This window comes from Gymnoscopelus braueri (assembly GCF_963280865.1).
Source record: "Gymnoscopelus braueri genome assembly, chromosome: 5".
Taxonomy (NCBI): Eukaryota; Metazoa; Chordata; class Actinopteri; order Myctophiformes; family Myctophidae; genus Gymnoscopelus; species Gymnoscopelus braueri.
In genome coordinates this window covers 45677312-45700537 of record NC_137606.1, presented here as the reverse complement: position 1 = coordinate 45700537, position 23226 = coordinate 45677312, and the positions used below count along the sequence as shown (strand labels likewise).

Here is a 23226-nt window from a genome sequence, read left to right as displayed (position 1 = left end):
CCCAGACCTGAAGCCGATTCTACAAATGCCTTCTAAACAGTGGTTCTCAAATGTTTTCATGCCAAGGACCCCCAAATTGATATGTATTTGGCCACGGACCCCCATCTAAAAATCTAAATGATTCAAAACTTTACAAACATTTTTTTATATTTTTCAAAAATAGCAGATGTACAAGCTTATATCTCTTTTTTTTTTTTATAACCACTGTTCTAAATCCTAAGAAATTACTGAAATCTCTCTCTCTAAAATGACACGGATGCTTGCCTGGGTTTAATGGGTTAAAATAAGTGTTGAATTCTAATCAGAATGTAGTAATCAGGATAATGCTATAGAGTGTTTGTTCAGTAACAGTGGGCTCTGTCTCCAGCTCTTTAGTAAACAGAAAATGCATTTTCAGTTCAGGATGCCAATTTGATCCAATCAAGAGCGAGAACTCATACAGGATAAATAAGTGAAATTGACCCTTTGTCAAGTCCCCACCTTCTTCCGAGCCCATTAGTTGTTGTTGCGAGGTTGTACACAAATCCCCTCTCCACATTCTCTTATCGATGGTGATAGACCAGTAGCTCCCCATATACCATGGATTTAAGCCATCTTTAAGCAATTGTGTCAGTTGATGATCTTTGGGCAGGCCCAGATTAACACATTGTGGTGGTGCCCTAGCCCCTAGGGAGACCACATTTGACGTGACCTGCTCACACTTTACGTGTGAGCAGGTCACATTTACTTGTAAAAAAGTAAAATTTACTTGAACTTATAGCTAAAGTACAGGCTCACACACCATATACCACCATAATCTGTATAACCAAAGTCCCCTGGTTTCAGAGTGGTAGTAGGTAGACAGATGGACCTTTATTGATCCCATGGGGAAATTCAGTTGTAGTACAGATAAAGACGGAAAAAAGCAAACACAGCTACGAGTAGTGACAAGATAACTAGGAATCAAGGTGTTTCAAAGAAACTATCAAACAGTAGCAACAATATATGGCAATATACATATACGTACATATATAAATATATAGGCCTACCAGATCCAGCATCCACTTAGCAGAAACAGTGAGGAAAAGAAAACGGACAATATCGATACTCCGATACAGTATCAACAACATACAACAATATCAATACAATCCCATAATAAATACAGTATCAATTTACTGTACATCAGTCCAGTAATCACACTGTGCAGTGTGAGGAAGATAGTACACAGACAACAATAGAAACGGTATCCGTGCAAACAACAGAGTTAGTATCGGTGCAGTATTGTCCTTGGAAAGGATGCTACTCCAGAGTTATTAGTCTATGGATCAGGAGGAGCAGCCATGTGCGTCGTCGACGTTGTATGACCTCATGGCTATTAGCACAAAGGACAGACCAAGTCTATTGTTACTCTGCAGAGGGAGGACAAATCTGTCTCTCTTGCTCATTCGCCCCACTATCTCCTCATGGAGGGGGTGAGAGAGGTTAAGCAGTATAGCCTCCAGCTTCCTCCCCGTTCTCACCTCCGCCACCTCCTTCACATTGTCCAGTTTAGCACCGATGACAGAGCTGGCCTTCTTCATCAGCTTGTTCAGTCATCAGGGTGGCCATAGCTGAATGGGTAGAGAGGCCGTCTGGGAAACATAAAAGTCCCCAGTTTGCGTCCCGGCCCTGGCTGTGTGTCAAAGTGTTTGTGAGCAAGACACCCCTAAACTGCTCACCACCGAACGTTATTACTGTGGTAACGGGTACTACACTGGGTACAGCGAGTACACTGACAACAGGTAAAATGGATATTGCATGACCGGGTGGGGTATCGTTCCTGACTTGTGTGGTCCCCGAGAAGGCCGGTCTAGAATTTATAAAACAAGTGTCATGTGATGCCCATTCTGACACATGCAATACCCGTTGTACCCATTGTCTGAGTACTGGATACAGTACCCATTATCATGGTACTTGGAGGCTAGTTTATGATGTCAAAGATTTGTGGATTTATATTTTGACCACTCAAGATAATCCTATATTAAAATTGGCTAATGGGAGGGCGGTCGGCCGGCGGGTGGACCACGGCCACGTCAGTAATCTCTCAAGACCGATTCAGAATCATGTAGCGTTGTTGTTAGTCAGAATAAACATAGAAGCACCCGGGAGGAAGTGGACTAAGAAAGGGGAGGAGCCAAACCGAGTTCCTGTTTCTACACAAAAAAGAAGGTGGTGCCCCCAGAGGCAAAAGCAAAGGGTTCGAATGGGTTCCCAGATTGGTATGACTCAGACATAACCATAAACAAACCGGATATGCCCATATATTGGCTGCGCAGCGGCCCGAACCTCTAGTATTATATATTTGGGGATTTAGTTCCCCGTCCAACATGGCAGCATGCACAAGACATTTGGCACTGATCAACGGTTTGTGAGATTAGCCGTGCAGTGTACTGACAGACAGACACACAGGGTGAAAACATGTTCGCCCCCCTACCTTCAGTTTGGCAGGGATTCTAATCTGAGAACAGGACATTATTTTGATTGTAAATTCACAAGATAAATAAAAATCACACCCTGTGTGAAGTGGGCGGTGTATTCCTAGCTAACTACAATACTGAAAGGAGTCTTTAAATACATTTATTGAAACACTCTTTATGATGGACAAAACCATAACTTGAAAAAAACCAATTTATGTTTTTTTTCAAGTTATGGTTGCTTATATAGGGCTATGCACATGTGTCATGTGACACTGGCCAATCACAGTCCTGAATAGATTGTGATTGGCCAATCACAGCGCAGGATAATTGTACAAATTTCCTGGGCCCAGATCACAGCGCAGGAAAATGTACATTTTTCCAAATCTCACTTATAGGGGCGGTTTCACCGCCCAAAAAGAATGAGTCCGTTTGATGTCTGCTACCATAACAACAATGACATAATTAAAATACTCCAATCAGTGCGCAGCTGTGATGCACCAACTTGGGAGAGTTTGGGGCTATATAAATACGAATGTCAGCCCTGCACTAGTCTCCCAAGCTAAACAATTTTCTCACAATCTTTGAAAGGTCTATATGTCAAGTGTTTGTCATTTCCATTCACAATATGTTAAAGTGTCTTTGAAATATATTTTTTTGAATTTCCATTTCTGCTAAAGAGCAAACCAGAGAAATCCACCAACATAAAAAACAGAGCTATGGTGGACTATTACCATGTTTTGGGTGTCCGGAATAACGCGTTACAAGACGACATCAAAAAAGCTTACAGAATGTTAGCTTTGAAGTGGCATCCAGACAAGAACCCCCACAACAAGGATGATGCAGAAAGGAAGTTCAAAGAACTGTCAGAAGCATATGAGGTGCTGTCAGATGAAAACAAAAGGGATGTTTATGACCGTTACGGTAAAGAAGGCCTCTCAGGCAGAGGAGGCCAGCACTTCGGGAGCGTCTTCACATTCCGTAATCCCGAGGATGTTTTCTGGGATTTCTTAGATGGTGGACAGTGGACATATTTTTTCACCACGGACTCATTTGAAGACTTATTTGGAGTGGGCCACAGTCAAGGCAAGAGCCAAAGCAAGAGCCAAAGCAAGAGCCAAGGTAGGACCTGGCGGCCATCCTTCCACGATGTTTCTTCCTACTTGTCCACATCCTTCAGGGGCATTGGAGGAATGGATAATTTAAGATTCGCCAACGGCACGAAAATCTCCAAAAAACTTTGTGGAATGTGGAAAAGGGCCAGGAGCACGTGGAAGTAAAGATAAATGGTCAGCTAGTCTCTAACTGTTAGCGGTTAAGGAGCAGATTCTAAGACGGGATTAACAAGTAACAATCCCCTGCACAGTGTTCTCAAACACACATTAGAATTGGGAATACAAGAAAATAAAGAAATGACCATACCAGCCAAGAGGCTTTAAAAAACAGTGACCGATTTCACAAGTGAATGAAACACGGACCACATATGCTGTGTGGAAGCAGGCAACTTCCTGGATGTCATTCAAATGAAATCCTGGAATTGGACTGGAAAGATGATATCTGTTTTTATGCCTCCAAGTACAGATCTAAGATCAGATTTACCTTATTCAATCCGTATTGATCATACATCGTACAGATGAAAATAATCGTACAAATATGATAATTATCGTATCATATGTAGCAAGGTTGGTGAAATACATGATTAACGTGATGCTTAATTTATATTCCATCGCGAGACGGTGTAGCTTGCCAAAAGCACATTAGGCCTATCTACAAGCTACTAGCGTTGCGATGCTGACACATAGCTTGTACATCTGTTCCTTTTGGCAAGTGTCCTACAGACAAGAGTTTAAGCTAGATTAGGCTTTATGTCAGAGAAGGTACAGGGATCTTTGTTTTGTGATCATTATCAGTCCTGCTGATATTATGCTTGTTAACATCAAAGCCAGTGTGTGTACCATGCACCTTACAAAGGCATCATCTCAAAGTGTGCTATTACTGTATACTGTATGTTTTTTTCCTACTTTCTTCTGTTATTGGGTTATTCCGTACTTGTTTTGTTGCTACAATGCCAAGGAAATGTACCAGTATGAGATGTAACAAATATAAATCTTGAATTTTGAATCTTGGGATGACAAATGCTGATAGGTACATACACAAACAATGGTCTCTCCCAGTTGTTTTGTTTTTACTGTATTCGCTGTACTGTTTCAAACTGCTATTAAAGTATATATGTAAAAAAGCTCTTGCTACTGAATGATTTTCAAGTGGGACACCAGTTACAGCCAATTAGCAGAGAGAAGCCATTCATCAGCTTCAATTTGATAGTGTTCCAGATCCATTTTGTCTGCAAATTGTTTTTCTTTTTTTCTTTTCATCACCAATATAAATTGTTTAGCTATCGTCTAGTTCTATCTATCGGCCTACTTGGGAACGATGCATGCCCCACCCTGCCAGGGAAGCTGATGCTTACAATCTGACCCACGGGCTGACAGATATTCCGCTGACGGACCAACGGTTTCTTGGTCTGTTTAATGTATGTGATTAATGTGATTAATGTTTGTTTTGTAATAATAATCAAAATCTGCAAAGTAACTAGTAACTAAAGTTTTCTAATAATTGTAGTGGAGTAAAAGTACAATATTTGCCTCTGATATGTGGTGGAATAGAGGTAAAAGTATTGACATTTAAAAATAGTACATGTACTTGGTTACTTTCCACCACTGCAGACATACATGTTTGTCTGCAGATAATGTGTAGGTATATGTGGATTCTTCTCCCTTTTTTCGGGCATGTAAATCACTGGACATTGACCAAATGTATTACACCTTTTATGGTGTCCAATATTATCCGAAAATAAAAATGAACTGAACTGAACACCCAGAGGCCATGAGACACACGCCAAGTGTGGTAAAGTATAGTATAGATAGATCGAGAGATGGGGACACCCCTGTTACTGAACAAACACTCCAGATATGGAGGTTTAATGTTTTAACTTTAGAAACAATAAAACTGGCACATCCACTGGACGGCAAGTGCAGGACCAACAGTGGAAGTATATAAGAAATAGTCTGCACACTGTAAATTTAAAAGAAGCTCCCAGTCAAGACTTTATTAACGCTTCAAAACAAGGTCTTCTTCATTCATTCTGAAGAAGACCTTCGAAACGTTAATAAAGCCTAGACTGGGAGCTTCTTTTAAATTTACAGTGTGCGGACCTCATCATTTCTTAATGTTTTAACTTACCCTACCTTTAATTAAAACAAATTCATAACTAAAGTACTGTATGATATCACTACTACTGATACTTTGGTATCAGTAGTATTGGCTGTCTATCACACTGTCATACTGTTAGCCATCTCCTCTGTAGGGGACATTCAAACTGTAGTACAGCAACAGGCTAGATTGGCAGACCATAATAACCATGTTGGCTATCTTTTCTTATCCTTCATTTGTTTCGATCATTCTGCCTCATATAATAATAATAATCTTTATTTATAAAGCGCTTTTCGAAAACAGTGTTTACAAAGTGCTTTACAGAGTCAAGATAAAAACATCCATAGGGTTAAACATCAATAGTCAATTTCCAGAGTCAGTTTTTTGGATAAAAAATATAGCTTTAAGATTGGTCTAAAATTACTTAAAATTAAGGGGTCCAGTGACGGCTTCTTCAGGAGAGGCTGAACCAAGGCGACCTCTTCTCGTTGGCAGGGGAACCTGTTCAGGGGAACTGCTGCCTAATAGCTTCTATTTTACAAGTAAAATGTAACAAGAACTCTTCGCACTTTTCAGGAGACGCTTCCAGTTGCTGTGTGGGAGGTGGGCCGACTACTGAGTCTATGGCCTGGAATAGGACCCTGGGGTTGTGGCTCCTTGACAGCATTCTGATTGACCAGTCATGCTCTCTCGGAGTGTGTTGTAGGAGGTAGTAAGTTTGTCTTTTCTCCATTTTCACTCTGCTCTTCTGCATTGTCTTTTGTTATCTCTAGTCTGCTCGTTGGACCAATACAAGGCATTTGATTTAAGAAGTTTCTTTTTAAAAGGTGCAATTGTCCAGTATAGTAGTGCATTTATTGTTAACATTCCAGACTAGCTCGTCTACAGAATATTGAGACGGAATGTTAAAGTTTAAGGGGGCTGTTAAAAAGGCCTGATGGAACCGGTGAGCTGAGTTTGAATTAAAAACACAGGAGCAGGTGGATAGGGGGCCTTGGGGTCGGGAGTAGGAAGCAAGGTCTGAAAAGACGAAAGACGGCTGGAGAGTGCCGCCACTCGGGGGTTCCAGGTAAGCTTGCCTCTCTGCAACCCAGCAGCGGGATACCGCCGGTGTCCGGAGCACCCCCGCCCCGGGGATCCATGATGGCCAAGTGGTCCTGGGGCTGTGATTGCCGCTGGAGGAGTTCATTTAGGAGGCTTGTAATGGAGTTACTCAAGGAACCGTTTTCTGCCACTGTTGGTGCCATTGTCACAGGACCTCATATCAAGAAAGAGTAGTCTTTTGGACACAGCCTCCTCACCAAATTTGTTCTGGAGTTGTTTGTGGTCCACAGGGTCGGCTGACCGCAGGAAATTGTCATCCGAGCGACTCCAAAAAGGTCCCTGGACAAAGGAGGGAGTCGAGAGGAGAGACTGGGCAACAGAAAAGTTTCCACTGGCCTTCAGCAGAGCCTTAATTACACTCTGCAAATCCTGATTGGACTGCTTCATCAGCCCTCTGATTCTCTGCATGTCCTCTTCGAGATGGGTCTGACTCAGTGAGACCACAGTGTCCTCATTCTTTCTTTGCTGAGGGCAGGTTGAAGTTCCTGCATTGCTGACTTGCACGACTGACCGAGACTGGCTGTCCTGGGATTCACTGAGCGCAGGCCCAGGACAGGCTGCCTCCGGGATAGGATGACTCTTCTGTTGGAGGGTAGGTCCAGATCCATGGTTAGGGTTTGGGACGGCAGCTGCAGTGGTAGTAGCTGTGTTGGGGGTAGACATTTCTGTATGTTTGTCCTGTACTTCCTCAGTTACAGTCACATCCACAGTCTCATCGTCACTAGACTCAAACTCTTTTGCCATCTCCTGGAATCCCAGATATCTCTTTTCTTCACTTTTCGTCACTGGTTGAAATCCTGAGGTTGAAGCTCGGCCATTATCCTTCACTATCTCTCCACTCACTCCTCTGGCTCTTTTAGGGCTGGGTTGATCTGTGAAATTGGCTGTGTGCTTCTCTCGCTTCTCAGATGTTGTCTGAGGAGGAAGGGCGTCCTTCCCAGCTGATGACTTTGGAACGTCTATCTCATGCTCCTTGGTCTCTGCCTTGTTTGTCCTCTTCTCATCTAGGGTCATTGTTCTGTGAATCAGGTTCTTCTGGTACCTGGCTTTCATTGACTGCCAGCTGTGACCCGTCCCATTTTTCTTTTCAATTTCTTTCCACAGCTGGTTCCCCCCTACCCTTATCTTGTCTTTGACAATATAACTCAAAATGGCAGCATCCTCCTCAGGAGTGTAGGCTAATCGTCCTACTGGGGCCCTGCCACAGCTCTGCCTGTTGGCTTTCAGTCCGGTGGCGGTATTCTGGGCTTCAGGATTTAACCTGTAGTCCTCAACTTCCAGTTGCATGTTCTTCTCTACACAATCCCATATATATTGGGTGGACACATACCAGTGAGAAACATTTTTGGGCAGAGACTTGAGCTCCTCTTGGTCTGCTAGCAGAATAGCCCCTGGCTCCTGTGCTTTGGTCACCTGCCCTCCCCCTGCCTTAATGTGGTACTGGAGCTGGAGCTTAGTGAGTCCTGGACGCAGGAAGAACCGCATTGATTCACCCTCTATTGTCATGAAAAGCACTGGGGAGATGGGAGACAGTTTGCCAACAGTGTCCTGCCTCTTCGACATGTCTGGGACCATTCAATGTTTCCCGAATGTACAGAGAGGCTCTTGCTCATACTAAATGTTAAATGGTTCCCCACAGCCACAGATAGCAAATTAACTCACACTGAATTTGAGACAGCTCAACTGTCAAACTCGCCTATCCTCTGAATCAGATGAGGCAGCCAGCTCCCATGGAAAGGATGGCAGATAAACCAGTAAGGACTCCAATGATAAATCCAATAATCTGATCGGACAAGAACGGACAAGTGTTACAAAAGGTAGGATGGCTACGATGGACACAGATTAACTAGATCACCTCTTCCTTGTGTGTGTCACATTCACCCATTCATATATTTATAAATCCTTCAAGGGGTGTGACACAGGGGCACATCCTTAAAGGCACAGACGTCATTCATCTATGACATATCTCTTAGGTATATAACTCCAAAATTGGACATCGTTTCCGCCCGATCAGAGCACCATTGACTTAGATTGTAAAATGTAAGTGAAAAAATATCTACTTAGGTAGACTACTAAATTGGCCTAATGGCAGCATGCACAAGACATTTTATGTTGATCGGTTTGTGGGATTAGCTCAGGGACAAACACACATTTACGATGGCCTACATATTTATTTCACAAAATACTGACTTAAAAGATGCGTTGTTTTAAATCTGTTGATGTTGCCACTCGCCTATCGCCCGTTTCTCATGAAAAAAGAGACAAGACTCATGCAAGTGTCAAAAAAGCATGTGAATGTGCTTGCACACACAACAGGTCCTCCCCGCAATAAGTAGCATTTTACCACCACAATAAGTAGCATTTTACCCAGTGGGACAGTGGAATCTGAACCTTCTTACCTTAGATTAGAACCTATAGGGTAAGATGGTTAAGTGGCACTATGTCTCTATGGCTCTATGGCTATGACTTTCACCATGCCTCATAACTTTCTTTTCAAGTAGTCCCAGGTCCCAGGTCTACAATGTTTCTGTAATCTTCATGTATCCACTGAACTGAACCACGTATACCGCTCCAAAACAACGACATCATTCTGTGACTGATGTCACAGACTGGCCACACGAAGTCCAACATCCACATGGAAGCCACGCTATAATTAGTCCTGTATTGTTTTGTTGTTGATTATGGCAGGGGTCTTCAAACATTTTCAGGCCATGAACCCCTTATCTGAGAGAGAGATGAAGCAGGGACCCCTCCACAACATATTGTATAACATTGTGTTGCAGATTAATATTTTTCGTAGATTTCATAGATAGACTTTTTTACAGCACTATCATCAATGTACACATGATATTTTCTATTAATATGTTTCATTTTACCACTTAAACCCCCAATGTTTAATACTCTGTACTTGATCTGCTCCTTTTTACCTCTTTGCAGAAAATGGCCAATCTACAAGCTTGTAGATCTGCTATTCTCTGTGAATGTTCCTCTCCGAATAGGGCTGGTGTGGTTCGAGTGGTTAATGTAAAAAAATAAGTTCCTATCACAGAGATTTGGCGGCCCCCCTGTAGTAACTCTGAGGACCCCCTAGGGTCCCCGACTCCCTGTTGAATACCCATGGATTATGGCAAATAGCTGACAAAGTCTGGTAATCCCAAGTGATCAAAGGGCTTGGTGGACCCTGACGCAGGCTGTCTCTACGATATGAAGGCTTGTCTCAGACAGGGCTAGTCAGTCTTCTGGGGGGTGGTTTCCAGCCTCCAGGCACCGGTGATGTAACGTAGGCGAATAAACACCAGGTCACATCCCATCTCTAGCCAGCTCCAAACAGGGACCAGCTTGGACCCATCTATCTCTGTCCAGGTGACAGCCACCTCCGCTATAGGAATTCTGAAACACTGGGCAATGTAAAGGAGCTCCACATCAAAGGCCCAGCGCTCCACGTGAAGGGAAGAGAAGGTCTTGAGGGCGGCCTCACGTGTGAAGAGCTTGAAACCACACTGAGTGTCCTTGATCCCTCTTACGCAGAAGAACCACACCAGGAAGTGGAAACCGTACATCAGGAATGTGCGAAACACAGATCGATGAGCTATTGATTCCTTTTCCAGGTGAACCCTGGAACCACAGGAAATCGCAATGCTCTCTGATTTAGGGTCGATTTTGTGAAGGCCGGCCTCCAATTTCTCAATGTCGGCAAACTTTGTGGCTCCGTCAGCATCAGCCATGAGAATAACCTTCCCCCTGGAGCTCAGGGTTCCCATTCTCACGGCACCTCCTTTCCCTCTGTTCCTCACCAGAGTCAGGACCCGCATTTTATCTGCACCATACTTCTTTGTGTACTTTAAGGCAACCTCTGTGGTTTTGTCTGTGCTGCCATCGTCAACCACGATGACCTCATAGCTAAACGATGGGTCCTGCTTCTGTCTGTTCTCCAAGTACTCCATAGCTTCATCCAACATCACAGGCATTCGATGTTCCTCGTTGTAGGCTGGGATCACCACTGTGAGCTCCCTGGAGTGAGGATCACGAAGGCTGGAAAACAGCTCTCTCTCCCCTGTGGCCGTGAGGAAGCATTTCTCCTTCTCATGACGTGTTAGATCCATAACACTGGCCGTGACATGTGCTATGACAAACACCACAGTCAAAACCACTGCTGCCAATGCAACCAAGTCTTGAACTAAAACACAGAAGAAACTCATTCTCCATACCAGGTGAACTAACCAACTACCAGGTTAACCTGTTTAACCGGGTGGATTAACCAGATGAAACGTTAAACAGTTTAACTAGACGCACTATTCAGCTAGCTCACTGTTAGTGTTCCACCTTGTAGGTTGATCAATGTAACAATGTAACAGGTACATGACTGCTACTGTTCCTGAATAAACATTATGTGCCTGCTCTGATGACATATCAACTTCCAAATATGGAGTTATTTACCTCTATATTGACTTTCAGACCACATCGGTCGCCCCATGCAAATTACACATGATTGACACAAATGACGGGAGTTGCAAACAAGACCAGGAGTCCTGGTTCTGCCAGACCCAGAATAAATTCCTAGTACTTTATAAGGACTTCGTATGACGGACTTCGTATTACGTGTCAGCCTGTGTCCCTTTTATGCCCATGTATGGAGAAGAAAGGGTCCCTTTTATACAGCCGGTCTTTTTCGCCCATGTATGGACGAAAGGGGGCAGAGCCTCATGTAGGCCGACCCTCTGGGTCTGGCAAAAATAAATCTGTCCTTGGTTTTTGACATATGGAAATGACTGACATTATCAATATGACATCACTGCCCCGAACGGGTACTGGCTAAATAGAGTTCCCCGTAGCTCAAGAGTGGCCTCCAAGTACTGGGTACTGCAGTACCGACAGCCAGAGTAGGCTATATGGGGATTGTGTCATGATAATAAAGGGAAAAGGTCATTTGGATTGTACAACCTATATAGGTTATAGGCCAAAACACGAAACGGCCCATTATAGCGCCACCATGAGGCCGATTTGAAAAATGTGTGGCAGAGGTTCTTCCTTGGACTATAGTGACGGTGACAGGTCTCCCTGTCACAATAGCAACCATGACGTCAAACTCTGACCAATCACCGTGCAGCATTGACACACCAACTTGGGAGAGTCTGGGGATATAAAGTTGTGACAGGGATCTACCGGGCGGAAGTATTTGAAAAGTGTATGACACGTCTCAAGTGACTAGCACTGCATTGACCTATTAGTAGACCACATGTTTTAGGACATTGAAGAAGAGCTCTACACAAGAAAGGAACCCAGTAACGCACAGATAAAGCCCATGGAGGACTATTACCAGGTTTTAGGCGTCCAGAATAGCGCGTCACAAGATGACATCAAGAAAGCTTACAGAAAGCTAGCTTTGAAGTATCATCCAGACAAGAATCCAGGCAACAAGGAAGATGCTGAAAGGAAGTTCAAAGCTTTGTCAGAAGCATATGAGATGCTGTCAGATAAAAACAAGAGGGATGCTTATGACCAAAATGCTAAAGAAGGCCTCTCACGAGGAGCAGGCTATCACAACAGCGAACACTTCTGGGGTGACTTCACATTCCGTAATCCGGAGGATGTTTTCAAGGAATTCTTTGGTGGCAGAGATCCGTTTGCAACAGATTTTTTCACTGGCTTCACCTCATTTGGAGAGTCATTTGCTTCCTTCTCGCCCACCGCGTCCTCCTGGCACGATGGAGGAATGGGTAACTGTAAATCTGTTGTGACCTCTACCAAGTACGTCAATGGAAAGAAAGTCACCAAAAAACGGACTGTGGAAAATGGCCAGGAGCGTGTGGAATTGGAGGAAGACGGTCAACTATTGTCTTTATCCATTGATGGCAAGGAGCAGGTCCTAAAACTGCAAAAAAAGAAGACAAAATAAAGAAATGACCAAACCAGTCGAGTGGCACTGTGTTGGTCACCCACCACCGGTGGTTAGTTTCTCTACCTTGTACTCTACCTTTTTCTTATAGTTTACTTTTTGTAATGGGACTTTCGGTTTTCTCTACCATAATGCTCTCTCTACCGTATGCACATACACATACAGTATGTACGTACCATTATGTATGAACACATGCACTCCTATGCCTCTCCCTTTAAGAAATACAATACAGAGAGAAGCTTGTTTTAAATGCAGTTAATGGGGATTTATTAAAATGAGTGCAAAGCGAATATTAAATCAAAACAAAGTTCTATCTGACACAAAGACACTGAGGTTCACTGACCTTTATTCTTCACAGACCATAGAGGTCAGATTCACATCTCTCGACTGCTGAGCTTGGAGATTGAAGACTGGCGGTAACATCCCAGTGAAGATGAGAGTTCTATAGAAGTTGCCACAGTCCAAGACCGGATCAGAGGCAGAAGGCAAGCCAGATGAAGACTCTAAACAGGCCAGAGGGAAGAAGGAAAAGATAGGCTTTTCCACAAAGACAACCTGTATGGATGCTTCTTAAAACAGAGCTCCAGAAGTGACCAGGAAGTGGATGGTAGTATTGACCACTGGACAGAGACCAAATATGCTTAATTTAGGAAGTTATGCCATCCTACGCCACTTGGTGCGAAATGGTACACAAATGGTCTCCTAAGGGCGGCGTCTGACGTCAGATCTTACAAACGTCCTATGATTACTGTTGCTACATATCGCGAGTGTCGATAACTACGTTGATTTTCTCCTGGTTTGTCTCTCTGAAAAACGCAATTTTTGTGTACGAATGTTCGGAAGATTGTGAAGAATGGGATCAATATTTTGCTCAGTGACCATGGGGATAAAGAATCGGTGAGAAACTGTGTTAACGTTCACTTCTCCCATTGGAATAAAAATAGACTCACCACCTACTTCTGGTCTCCTGAAGGGGTGACCACCTACGTCATTACCCGGAAGTAAAGAGGAGTTTACTTCGTCATTACCGGGAAGTAAAGAGGAGTTCATGTGTCTTGCTTATCTATTGTTTTGTCTTAGACACGACACAGAGGTGAGAGAACAAGAGGAGAGAGGTACTGTACATGTGGTTGAAGTGGAGGTGTGCTCTTCCAAACACAGTGTGTTCTGGTAACAGAAGGACAAGAAAAAAGAGTGCTTTGACGTCCGGATGGTCCACTGCCTGTGCAATCCCTTCATAAAGACCACAGGGCCACTTAGCCACATAAGTCATCATTTATACTTTGTTAAATAGTAAGAAATAGCCTGTCTACAAGCTCACGTGTCGTGATGTGATGCATCGTGAGCTTGTAGATGATTGCAATTTGGGATTTGTATTATTTCTTATTTTTGAGCCGGATCTATACTTTGTCGTACGACACGGTGTTGTGTGGCAAAAATAGCTGACCTACAAGCTCACAACGCATCGCAGATGTGACATTTGAGTGCATCTCAATCCACACCCCTTCCATCTATCTACATGAGACATTGTGACAACTATACATTCATTAGCCACTTTCTATTTTGGCTTTTGGGCATGTCATTATATGCGAAGATACATTTTTTTCCCTTCTATTTCCTCCCCCCAAAAACTGCAAAAAAAATTAGGGCTTAAGAGGTGGCTTTTTGGCCTGGGCCGCAGCGTGACGGTCCAGGCACCCTAGGCTGCAATGCCAGCCTGACAGTGTGTCGCAGGTTTGACTCCCATTCCCGACGACCTTTGCTCCGTGTCACCCCCCATCTCTCTCCACGTTTCCTGTCAGCCTACTTTCTGCCCTATCCCTCTCTAAATAAAGGTATTAAAAAAAGAGGTGGCTTTTTTGTCACAATAAAATTTTCTGACGCGTACAGCGGGCAGGACTTTATGTATTGGAGGACTCCCCATTAAAATAAGGGGATTGGTAATGACTCAAATAGCCGATCTACAAGCTCACAACGTGTCGATGTAGATCAGCTATTTTCACAATTTTAAAATATTTTTCAAATAGTACAAAATGGCTAAAACGTTGAGGCATTAGAAGTAAGGCAGAACACAAGATATAGGGCCCTAAATTAGGTACCTGTGGATCTCTGATGTCATGTTGATGACATCATGTTGATGAAGCCATTCATGCCCAAATATGGAGGGATGGAGGATCTGATTACGATCTATATTATTTCACAATGTGAAGAATATTCACACACACACTTGATTCAATATTTAGATATACACCCCTCCCCCCTCCTATAAAGTATAAGCCTATAAGCCCATTCAACTTAAATCTCCATTTTAACCATGTTAGACTCAATTAAAACACACGTTCCCATGGTTCTGTTGACTGATATTGTCCTAATGCAAAAATAATGCAAAAAGAACAATAATAATTGAAAAAACACGACTTCTGAGATGTAGCAGAGAAGTATACAGTATTGAAAAATGGAAATAAGTTAAGTAAAAGTAACACACAATTGTGCAAGGAGGCTACAGTACTTGAGTAAATGTACTTACTTTCCACCACTGTTGGTGACCTAGTTCGGTCTTGTAAAAAACAGTTTGGATTTTTTCTTAGGAAGTGTGCCCCTGGCCGAGAGGGAGTAGCTTCTATTCCAGGACTGCTACAGTACATGGTGCAGGATATGTTATGCTTAGCCAATGGCTCCACTCTGTGGGCACATCCTGTATGAATGCCTCATATGTGACCACCTTCAGTTCAGTTGTATGTGCTGAAGCCACTAATATACCATCTTGAGACAGTCTGACTAGCATCGTTATTCATGCACTTACTTGCAACACCAATCCTCAAATCCCTTCCAAGATAAAGTTGAGTGATTTCCTCATGTCCTCGACTTCCTGGTCCGTTATTGCACAACTCTTTGGTTGCCTGACCACTCAAGTGACAGAGAAAACTAGAAAAGTGCGTCTCAGTGCACGTGTAGCAGTAGTGGCTCAGCGCCTCTGCCTGATGACCAAAACAATATCTCCCGGGGCCAAAGGGGAATTCCCCTTTAGGCTAGTGGACAAGATGTTGGCTTTCCACGCGGGAGAGACAGACAGATCTTCACCAGGACTGGTTGCCTATAGCCATGTCAGCCGTGAGTTACATTGGTCAATCGGTTTGCAAGATTAGCTCTGGAAAAACACAAACACATAGACAGATGGGTAAACCCTCTTATTGACGGATAGTCTTCTACAGAGCCACGCCATAACAATTAATTGCTGGACGGCTTCCCCTTGCAATCTGTAGCTATGGATAGCAAGTGAATAGGTCCACAGTTTGTGAATAACGCCATGACGTCATCAATATGATATCAGTCCGGTCCAAATATGGAGTTGGCGACATACATACTGGCCTCCAATTATGGCTCCAGATCGGCCATAGCCTGGAGATGGTGGAGCTGAAGGATATAAACAACAGTGTAAGTAAACCACCAGCAGTATTTGGACTTGACCATCTTTGCACAAAGTAGAAACCCATCAATGCACACAGCACAGTTACAGCCATGGACGACTACTACCATGTTCTAGGCGTCTGGACGAATGCGTCACAAGACGACATAAAAAGAGCTTTCAGAAAGTTAGCTTTGAAATGGCATCCAGACAAGAACCCAGACAACAAGGAGGACGCAGAAAGGAAGTTCAAAGAACTGTCAGAAGCATATGAGGTGCTGTCAGATGAAAACAAGAGGGATGTTTATGACCGATATGGTAAAGAAGGCCTCTCAGATGGGGGAGGAGATGGAGAAGAAGGCCAGCAGCACTTCGGAGGCGGCTTCACATTCCGCAATCCAGAGGATGTTTTCTGGGAATCATATTATGGCGGCATAGATCCAGCTACAGAATATTCCACCGGCTTTACCTCATTTGTATGTTCCCAGAGCCCTTTCGAAGGCGTCTATGTTCCCCAGCTTTATATGGCACATAATGGGAACATAACTCTACCTATGTTCCCAGGGTCCTACGGTCCCCAGGTCTACGTGTCTGCTACCACAGGGTCATATGCTCCCACTGTCCTATGTTCCCAGGGTCCAATGTTCCCAGGGTCCTATGTTCCCACGGTTCCATTTCCCCATGGTCATATGTTCCCAGGGTCCTATGTTCCTCCGCTTTATTATGATGAAAACATGTTTCCCAACTAAAACTGAAAAGTCTGTGGATCTCCAATGTGGATCAAAGAGCGAAAAAGGCTCAAATAATGGTTTCAACATGGGCTTGCGCGTGGAGGTAGTTCGTGATGTAGATGCATAAAGGGCACTACTGTGCATGCTAATGAGCACATGATGTATGGGGACTACGGATGGAAATTAGCATTCTTGCTAAATCTGTTGTATTTACACTACATTTTGTACATGTTGTTCATCAATATGCATGTTCCTTCCAAATAAACGTATCAATAAATGTCATTAAACCCATGGGCCTAAACTGGGAAGGAGAGGTAGTATGCGCTGGGTGAGCATTTTTCATTGAAGTAAGTGGGCAGGAATTTTGGCTCCAATGTGGATCTTCATGTGGCCGGCCTGTGACGTCAGTCATGTTTGACATCAGTATCTAGCTTATGACTATGATGTATGACTCCAAATCAAGCCCCCAGGACCCAGGGGCTTTTTGCAGCAAATATTTCCAAGTGGCCACTGGTAATGCAAGTTTGGGCCGGTTTTGGTCCACAACATGAATGAGCGAAAAGGGCTCGACCAATGGGCTTGACTCATGGGCTTGCGCATAAAGGACATTATGCGCATCCTAATAGTTCCATGATGTCTTCAAACCCATGGGCCCAAACCGAGACGGAGAGGTAGTATAATATAGCTCAATGCTCCATATCTGGGCAGCAAGGTTTCAACCTGATCAGAGACCCATCGATTTCCACTATAAAATGTATTAATATTTCAAAAAGTATAAAACATGTGCAAAGAAAAGGTACTTCTTTGGAGGTAGGTGTAGCCTACTGTCAGTATACATACAAAGTTTGGCACTGGTTGGTCACATTTTTATTACCACGGTGAAAAAGTATTTTGTCCCAGTTTAATGGTTAACCAGTTATTTTTTTTTAAAATTTTCCTTGGTCTACGGTCTCACTTTGAAACTGCCCTTTTCAGCATACTGTAGAATGTAAGCAAGTCAATGATGATAACTAAACAATCATTATTGTCTCTATGGTAAGCTTACATCACACATCATATGCACTCCTATAAAAACAAATATGCAAAGAAATTGCAGTAATGAGCTCAACTCCGCAGTTAGCATCAGATCACATAACCACGGTATTGCCTACCAGTCTCCATATTAGGAAGGAAATAAACCCCAACGGGCCCACAAGGGATTGCCAGCTAATAGGAACATTAGAGAACAGGGGTGTCACACAAAAATAACAATCAATGTAACAAGCCCAGGTGATGGATTTCATCTCTATTTTAATGGCAGGAGAAGCTATATATTTTTGTAGTTGCCCCCTCTCACTGCTGCTTAAAAATGGCTCAACTACCTTACCTGTTGAAGCAGTAATGTTTGCTGATGAGTGCTAATTGCTAATTTCATCAATAAACATCTGACATTGAAACAATAAATGCAACAGGATCAGTGGTGGACGAAGTACTCAACCCCAGTACTTGAGTAAAAGTACAGATACTCAAATTTACTCCACTACAAGTAAAAGTAGCTCAGTCAAAACGTTACTCAAGTAAAAGTACAAAAGTCATTGCATTATACTTAAAGTAATACTAGGTAACTTTTTCAACAAAACTAAAGTTAAATTGTATATCTTTTGTGAGTGGCAAAAGTTTCACAACACCCAATCCATGAATTTCACCCCTGAAAGCCTTTTATACATATATTTTCTATTGAACGGTGATAGGGGTGTCTTTCCCGCGAAAATGACATCATCTGGCCGGAAAACGGAAGCGGAAATGCACCGGTTTCCTGTTTGGCCAGGAACTACCGCACCGGTTTCCTGTTTGGCCAGGAACTACCGCGCTAATAACAAAAAGGAAACTCACGCTGATTTTAAGAGATTGTATGATTTGAAGATCGAAAAACAACAGAAAAAGAAAACAGCTCACGGTAACTAAAGCTCCACTGGCTAAGAGAAACGATCCACAGATCGTATAAACAATTAAAAGAACGCTTTTTGAAACGCTTCCGTCTTCCGGTGAAAACGAATGGAATTCTGGGTAACAGAGGATATAAACAAACGGCCTGCAGTGACGGTAATGACCAGCAGAGGCTGCTAAAAATCGTTATTTGTGGACTTGCACTGTATAACTTTAAGTATTCAAAAGTACATGCTCTTAAAAATACTTACTAGTAGACTAATAGTAGAAGAAAATTTCTTTTTTTGTATATCAATGCATTGCTGTAATGTTTTCACACTGAATTTATAGATGTAGTTTGTCTTCGGTAAACACAATAAGCATTTGAAAATGTATGTTTTTTTTTGTCTGTGTGCGTTTCGATCCCCAAAATTTCAAACATGGACTTCAGATAAGGCCATGTTGATCATACTCAACGCGTTCTTTTGCTGCCACCATTACCACGTTTAGTTTTGAGTTGAAACAAGAGAGCATGGTGGAAGATGGAAATCCTTATATGGATAGGTTTGCGCACCTGGATGCCGTATTTCCGCTTTTACGTGGATCCCAGTGGAAAGCGTGTACTGTGTTTCCTTCTTTGAAGAACACAGCGTGTGGCCAATTGCATTTTAGGGAAGAAGAAGAAAAAAGAACAGCCAACCTAAAAGTAACTAGTACTTCACAGCCTTCCTAGAAATATAATTGAATAAAAGTAAAGTATTTGACTTGGAAATGTACTTAAGTAAAAGTAATAACTTGTAAAGTAAAGTACAGATACTCAAAATCTGTACTTAAGTAACTGTACTTAAGTACTTGTGCTTGTACTTGTGGCTACTCAAGTAAGTTTACTCCGTTCCACCACTGAACAAGATAGACAAAAATGTAATAATAATAATAAAATAACAAATAAATAAATAAAAACAAATAATACAAATATTGCCTCTCAAATCCAACCCTACCATACGTCCTCGTCGTGAGAGGTGGAAGCAGGTAATGCTGACTAACGGGGCTCTGGAAAAACTGCATAGCGGGCAGAAACCTCCTATCCCCATATTCTAACTTTTTTCTATTTTCGTCAATTAATGCCCTACTTGATCATACTACAGCGTCACACAAAAGCATCAAAACTAGCAGAGCCGCAAGCTAGAAAGGCGGCGCGAAGCGACGTGTTTCTAGACATACAACATACTCTAACATACAGATTGGACAAATTACATTTTATTCATTAAAACAAAGTTACACAGTGAGGCTTTAATAACTAGGCTACACTTGGTTGGTAAAGTCCAGATGACACCAATATGATATTGTGGTTATGTCCCTTAAGCTTGTATAATTTTAAAGCACTTTGCATTTTAAAAGTACTTTTAAACTGAAGATGATGGCCAATGTTGATGATAATTGGAAGAAAAAATAATAATAACATTGTAATTCATTGCAAAGTACTTGGTGGTGTGTTATAATACTTACTGTTATCTTGTGTTGTGTAAAGGTACATAAAAGTAAAATACAATTCTTGCATCCTGGCTTGAGCTACGCTTCTTGTGAGCTTTTTAGCAGGATGGAAGACAAGGATATTTAGCTGGTGGTGAGTCACATAGCCAGGTCCACAGTATACTGTAGCACCTGACAGTTTGATCTCCACCTCTAGGATCAAAGTGTCTGAAAAACATAAAGGAACAAACAAACAAAATACCGTGTTTCTGTCAGGACAACTCATGAACGGATAAAGACAACTCATGTTCATATTTTTATTGAATATAAAATGAGCAATATATTTATTATGGTTTGGCGATTAATTGGATCTGCTTTTAGGTACTCTGATAAAGCGCATCGCCCAACCATAGGGACTCGAATCCCTGTGCATAAACAGCAGATCCAAAACGACAGGTGGTAGCTGGGGTGGTGGAGGGTGAGCAGCAATTTCTTAACAAGACAGCAGCGGTGAGAGCAGCAGCATCAGCATGAGCAGCAGGAAAAGCAAGCAGGAATGAGTAGTGCAAACTTCCAGTTAAATAGAGCGGTCTGAGAATGAAATGAGTGTGTGATTGGATGAGTGAACGTGCAAGTGGAGCTGAGGCGGCCCAATGGTCGGCCGCCAACAACTGTACTGAGTTCCCTGACAGATCTTGCTCTGCGCATGTCTGTGCTTTTGCGTGACGCTCATAAACGAGAGTAATGAGACAGAAATAAAAATGATTGCAAAATAAAAAAAGATAATGGTATAATAATGTATACTAACCTATGAATGAGTGTCTTCTTCAGTTCACCCCTGAACTTCTTCCGTGATGTTGCACTCCCACCATTGGTAACATCCAGATCCACCCGACATGGAATGACTAGTTTTAAAGACTAGAATATTATAATAAAGTAATAGTCTTTTTGTTTTTGTTTGCCAACCCTGTCAGAAAACACGGGTCTAATTTTGGTGTGGCTTCTCTGTGGATCGCTGATGTCATGTTGATAACGTCATACGGATGATGTCAGTCTTGCCCAAATATGGAGGGACGGCGAGATAGTGGATGTGAGATTATTAATGCACAAAATGTGAAAAGATTTCACACACCAAAAAATATTTTGCCAAGAGCTGTGTGCACTAGTTAGCGGCTTAGCAGCAACACCACGTTAAAGCAATACAATCCGTACGGAAGACACTGTTCTTACACCTAAACCTGGTCCGCCATGCCTCCAAAGAAACCTGCCCCAGCAGCGGGGGGTAAGAAAACTCAAGAGAAGAAAAAGGAAAAGGTTATTGAGGACAGGACATTTGGTTTGAAGAACAAGAAAGGAGCCAAGCAGCAGAAGTTCATTCAGAACGTTACCCATCAGGTTAAATCTGGGCAGCAAAGTGCCAAGCTGGTAGGCCAGGATGGAGATAAGACCAATAAGAAAGCTGATAAGAAGAAAGAGTTGGATGAACTTAATGAGCTTTTTAAACCCGTAGTTGCCGCTCAGAAAGTTGCCAAAGGTGTAGACCCAAAGTCCGTGCTGTGTGCGTTCTTTAAGCAGGGCCAGTGCACAAAGGGTGAGAAGTGCAAGTTCAGCCATGACCTATCCCTGGATAGGAAATGTGAGAAGAGGAGCCTCTATGTGGATGAGAGAGATGATGAGCAGGAGAAAGATTCCATGGAGAACTGGGATGAGAAGAAATTGGAAGAGGTCGTGAACACAAAGCATGAAGAAGCTGATAAGCAGAAAGCCTTCAAAACACAAAAAGTGTGCAAGTACTTTCTGGATGCCATCGAGACCAGCAAGTACGGATGGTTCTGGTTGTGTCCAGGAGGTGACAGCTGTATGTACCGGCATGCCCTGCCGCCTGGCTTCGTGCTGAAAAAAGACAAGAAGGAGGAGAAAGAGGAGGAGATCTCACTGGAGGAACTGATAGAGAATGAGCGTGCAGCTCTGGGAGTCAACGTGACTCGTATCACCCTGGAGACATTCCTGGCCTGGAAAAAGAGAAAGAGGCAGGAGAGGGTGGATAGAACAATGGAGGATATAGAGAAGAAAAGAGCTGACTTTAAGGCTGGAAGATCACTCGGGGTGAGTGGTCGTGAAGTGTTTGAATTCCGTCCGGACATGATCGACGATGATGACGCAGAAGCAGATGACACTCGATATGCCAAAGTAGAGGATGAAGATGACAGAGAACAGCAGGTCGAAGCTACAGTGTTCCAGGACATAGACCCATCCCATTTTGTCCCCAAAGAAGTGGACAGTACCGGTATCACCGTAGCGTCTGTGGACCGCTTCACCTCCAGGAATAGAAGTGGGCTCGCGGCAACAGACGACGAGGAGCGGGTGAACGGAGCATGTGATGGCGTGGAGGCCAGCGGGCTGTCAGGATCAGAGGGGGGAGGAGAGGAGGGTGAAGATGAGGAGGAGGAAGTGCTTGTGGATGAGAACCTCTTCACGGGAGAAGACCTGGAGGAACTCAATGAAGAACTGGACACAATGATTCTGGAGGACTGAGAGGGAGGTGTAAGACAGGACAGACAAATTGATAATAGATACATTAATTGTACTGATGGACCGAAAGTTATCTAGACAGCTGTCGAGTTCAAAAGCACTCGGGATTGAATGGTTTCAATAATCAGAGTCTCTGGGAAGGAACCCATAGTCAAAACAAAGAAAAAAACTTTGCCCTCTGCTGTTTTTTTCCTTTGAATTTGACTCTGGGGGGACGTCCCAATAGAATGTGGATAACAGGATGTTGGCCGTTAGGTCCGCCCTCAGCCCACCACTTCCGGTCCACGTGTCTTTGTTTTCATTCCTAACATTCCTAACTATACAAGTTGTAACAGGAGCTCCCGACAGATTCAGCTACAGAGATCTGAATCTGTCTTGAGAGATTATTACTCTTAATAAAGCCTGATTCTAACAAGATACAAAAATATAAATTTCCTGACGATTAGCCGTGGTTAGTCACAGACAGACAGACAGACACGCAGACATGCGCGCGCACACACACACACACACACACACACACACACACACACACACACA

At 43.1% G+C, this 23226-nt stretch overlaps 4 protein-coding genes across 4 annotated transcripts; 2 read left to right on the top strand and 2 right to left on the bottom strand.

Annotated features, from left to right (window-relative positions):
* Positions 1 to 6854: 6854 nt before the first annotated feature.
* On the bottom strand, positions 6855 to 8312 carry LOC308085936 (telomeric repeat-binding factor 2-interacting protein 1-like; the record flags this gene model as incomplete). Its single annotated transcript, XM_080429251.1, has 1 exon — positions 6855 to 8312. The coding sequence occupies one exon, from the start codon at positions 8310 to 8312 to the stop codon at positions 6855 to 6857; it is 1458 nt and encodes a 485-aa protein (XP_080285377.1).
* A 1664-nt stretch (positions 8313 to 9976) lies between these two features.
* On the bottom strand, positions 9977 to 10948 carry LOC308085661 (dolichyl-phosphate beta-glucosyltransferase-like; the record flags this gene model as incomplete). The annotated part of the gene is made up of 1 exon (XM_080428900.1): positions 9977 to 10948. The coding sequence occupies one exon, from the start codon at positions 10946 to 10948 to the stop codon at positions 9977 to 9979; it is 972 nt and encodes a 323-aa protein (XP_080285026.1).
* A 1103-nt stretch (positions 10949 to 12051) lies between these two features.
* On the top strand, positions 12052 to 12645 carry LOC308085935 (dnaJ homolog subfamily B member 6-like; the record flags this gene model as incomplete). Its single annotated transcript, XM_080429250.1, has 1 exon — positions 12052 to 12645. One exon carries the CDS (start codon positions 12052 to 12054, stop codon positions 12643 to 12645), a length of 594 nt encoding a protein of 197 aa, XP_080285376.1.
* Positions 12646 to 21405: 8760 nt separating this feature from the next.
* Positions 21406 to 22692, top strand: LOC308085660 (zinc finger CCCH domain-containing protein 15-like; the record flags this gene model as incomplete). The annotated part of the gene is made up of 1 exon (XM_080428899.1): positions 21406 to 22692. One exon carries the CDS (start codon positions 21406 to 21408, stop codon positions 22690 to 22692), a length of 1287 nt encoding a protein of 428 aa, XP_080285025.1.
* Positions 22693 to 23226: the final 534 nt, after the last annotated feature.